Source organism: Penaeus monodon, chromosome 14, assembly GCF_015228065.2.
Source record: "Penaeus monodon isolate SGIC_2016 chromosome 14, NSTDA_Pmon_1, whole genome shotgun sequence".
NCBI classification, from domain to species: Eukaryota; Metazoa; Arthropoda; class Malacostraca; order Decapoda; family Penaeidae; genus Penaeus; species Penaeus monodon.
This window is the reverse complement of record NC_051399.1, coordinates 43,529,806-43,532,305: the sequence shown is the minus strand read 5'-3', so window position 1 is coordinate 43,532,305 and position 2,500 is coordinate 43,529,806. Positions and strand designations below refer to the sequence as shown.

Below are 2,500 nucleotides of genomic sequence, written 5' to 3'. Positions count from 1 at the left end.
CCCACCAGACTGAAAGAAAGGAGCGTTCACCTGAAGAACAGGAAGTTGGGGATCGTTGTAGCCCAGCAGCTTCACGTCCTTGGCCGAGGTCACGGCACCGAGGGTCAGTTTGTTTTGTTTGGGCCAGGTCAGCACTATCCCATAAACCAGGTCATCTTTGCTTGTGTACCTGTGGAAGAGGAACTGAAATCAACTTTTAAACAGAGGTGGCTGGCTAACATGAAAATAAAATGAAAACAGGTGTTACGCGGTTCGCTTGTGCCTAGACTCACCAAACTCCAGGCGTGAGCGTGTCATTCTGATGCTTCCAGGGAACGGAGTCGTACACAGCCTGGCCGTTGACATCGAGCCACGAGCCGAGTTGCCGAAGGCGCTCCTCCATGATGACAGGGAGACGCCCCTCGTGCGTGGGACCCACGTTGACTAGCAAGTTGCCTGTCAAGTCAGAGGAAACACTGTTTTAAATCCTACGGACATATTTTCAGCAACCAGTCAGGTCAGCTCAGTTCAGACTTCAAGGACATTCTAAAGATACTAACTTGATTTACATTCATTATTCATTGATTTATACTCATTATTAGTGGTATAGGAACTGAGAATCAGATGAGGTGAGAATGATGCCATGGGTAAACCTGACTCTTTACCCTCAATACCTGTGGGAACCTGTACAGGTTGAACCGCATCGGGAGAAGGAATGAGATGCCCTTACTTATTTAGACCTAATCACTTACCACCGCAGCTGATGGTCTGAGCGAGAGTCGTGATGAGGTCGTGAATGGAAAGGTAATCGCCCACAGGAGCATTACGGCGGTAGCCCCACGACTTCTTGTCCAGAGTCATGGCGTTCTCCCACTTATGGGGCTGAAGCACACCTGGGACACGACAGTACTTATTGAATTAAGTCTAGGAAGAGCGTGCTGTGTGTGTCGTTATAATTAAGTTCACATAATGCTTTGTGTAAAATCACTGCACAAGATGCACAAAATTTAGCACTGAACTTTTTACGAAAAAGTAAATTAACAAATAAAAACAAATCTCTACATTGTTAAAAAGCCATTACTGCGCATCGAAAACCTCCACACTGCTTCGACTGAAAATCGCTTACCCGGATTATACCGGTCCCTGCACGTGTAGAAGGATCCATGGTGGCAGTGGATGCCCATCCCCCAACGGTCATTGACGACTACCGTGTCCTTGACGGGGGAGTCATTGAAGAGCCAGGCCAGGAACTCCGTTGACATCCAGTACGTGTCGTGCGCCTCCCAATCGCCGTCCGACCAAATTACTTCGGGCTTGTAAGTGTTCACCTGCGCCGAAATGATCATATGAATGGTGTCTTTGCTCAGTCATTATCTCCCTTCCCACTGGCCTGGCTTGAGCACAGGGAGTCACTTTCTTCAGCAAGGGAATATGATTACAGCAGCAATTGAAATCAGGCTATTTTCTGATGAAGTACTGTCCCCTAAATACTAGGAGTTCAACTGATAATAAGAAAAGCAACACGGCTAACCAGCTCATACAGTTCCGGCATGGTCTTCCGCGTCACAAAATCGTTGGTGGTAAACTTGCTGGCTTCATCCTGTAGGTACAAGGGGTTGAACCACTCGAAGAGGGAGTGGTATAGGCCGAAGTGGATGTGCGGGGTCTTCGAGCGGACGGCCTTTGCCAGGTCTCCTGCAGGGATATACGTTTGGTTTCGACTGATATCATATAAACGAGGATTGTTGATACTTCACAAGAGTGAAAGTGTTTACTGACCTACTAAGTCCCTCTTGGGTCCGACGTCGAGGCTATTCCAGTTCCAGGAGTAGCGCGAGGGCCACAGGGTGAAGCCCTCGTGATGCTTGCTGGTGAGGACGATGTAGCGAGCACCCGAGGCGTTGAACACACTCGCCCACTCCTCGGGATCGAAGAACTCGGCCGTGAACGCCGGCGCGAAGTCCGCGTACGTGAAGTTCGGACGGAAATTCTTGTTCATGAAATCCACATAGGAAGAGTCGTGTCTACCTGTTCGTTGATAGTCTTATTGTATTATACTTATATATTACATTAATGTTTATGATATTACTAATTGTAGCCATGATTACGATAACAACAATACTGTTGTATAATGCTAACAAATACTGTTTTCCATATTCGGAAATCATCATATATATAACTGAATACAAAGTTGATATACTAACCCTGCCAGTTCTCCCAGAACCACTCCGAGCCAAAGGATGGCACGGAGAAGACACCCCAGTGCAGGAAGATGCCCACCTTGGCGCCGTCATACCAAGGAGGCAGCGGACGTGTGTCTAAGGAATCCCATGTAGGGGCATATTTCGCCTCGCTCGTACCTGTTGAGTGAAGAGAATGTGGTTTAGATGCAAGGTCAGTGGGAAGATTTTGAATTTGGCCTGAAAGCAAGTTGGGGGAATTAACGCTTCTGAGGCTATCCTAGGGAATAATGACTATGACTAAAAGGGGATCGGAACTGGCTTGGGGGATTTTGAGGATA

At 47.6% G+C, this 2,500-nt stretch overlaps 1 protein-coding gene across 1 annotated transcript in view; it reads right to left on the bottom strand.

Moving 5' to 3' along the window:
• The window catches only part of LOC119581173 (alpha-L-fucosidase-like), a 5,872-nt gene that overhangs the window by 436 nt on the left and 2,936 nt on the right, over positions 1-2,500 (bottom strand). The window contains exons 2-8 of the mRNA XM_037929561.1: positions 2,184-2,339; positions 1,759-2,007; positions 1,511-1,674; positions 1,106-1,307; positions 732-872; positions 273-435; positions 31-169 (exon numbers count right to left, since the gene is read on the bottom strand). Of these exons, the coding sequence (XP_037785489.1) occupies positions 31-169; positions 273-435; positions 732-872; positions 1,106-1,307; positions 1,511-1,674; positions 1,759-2,007; positions 2,184-2,339 (1,214 nt within the window). The remainder of the gene's footprint in view (positions 1-30; positions 170-272; positions 436-731; positions 873-1,105; positions 1,308-1,510; positions 1,675-1,758; positions 2,008-2,183; positions 2,340-2,500) is intronic.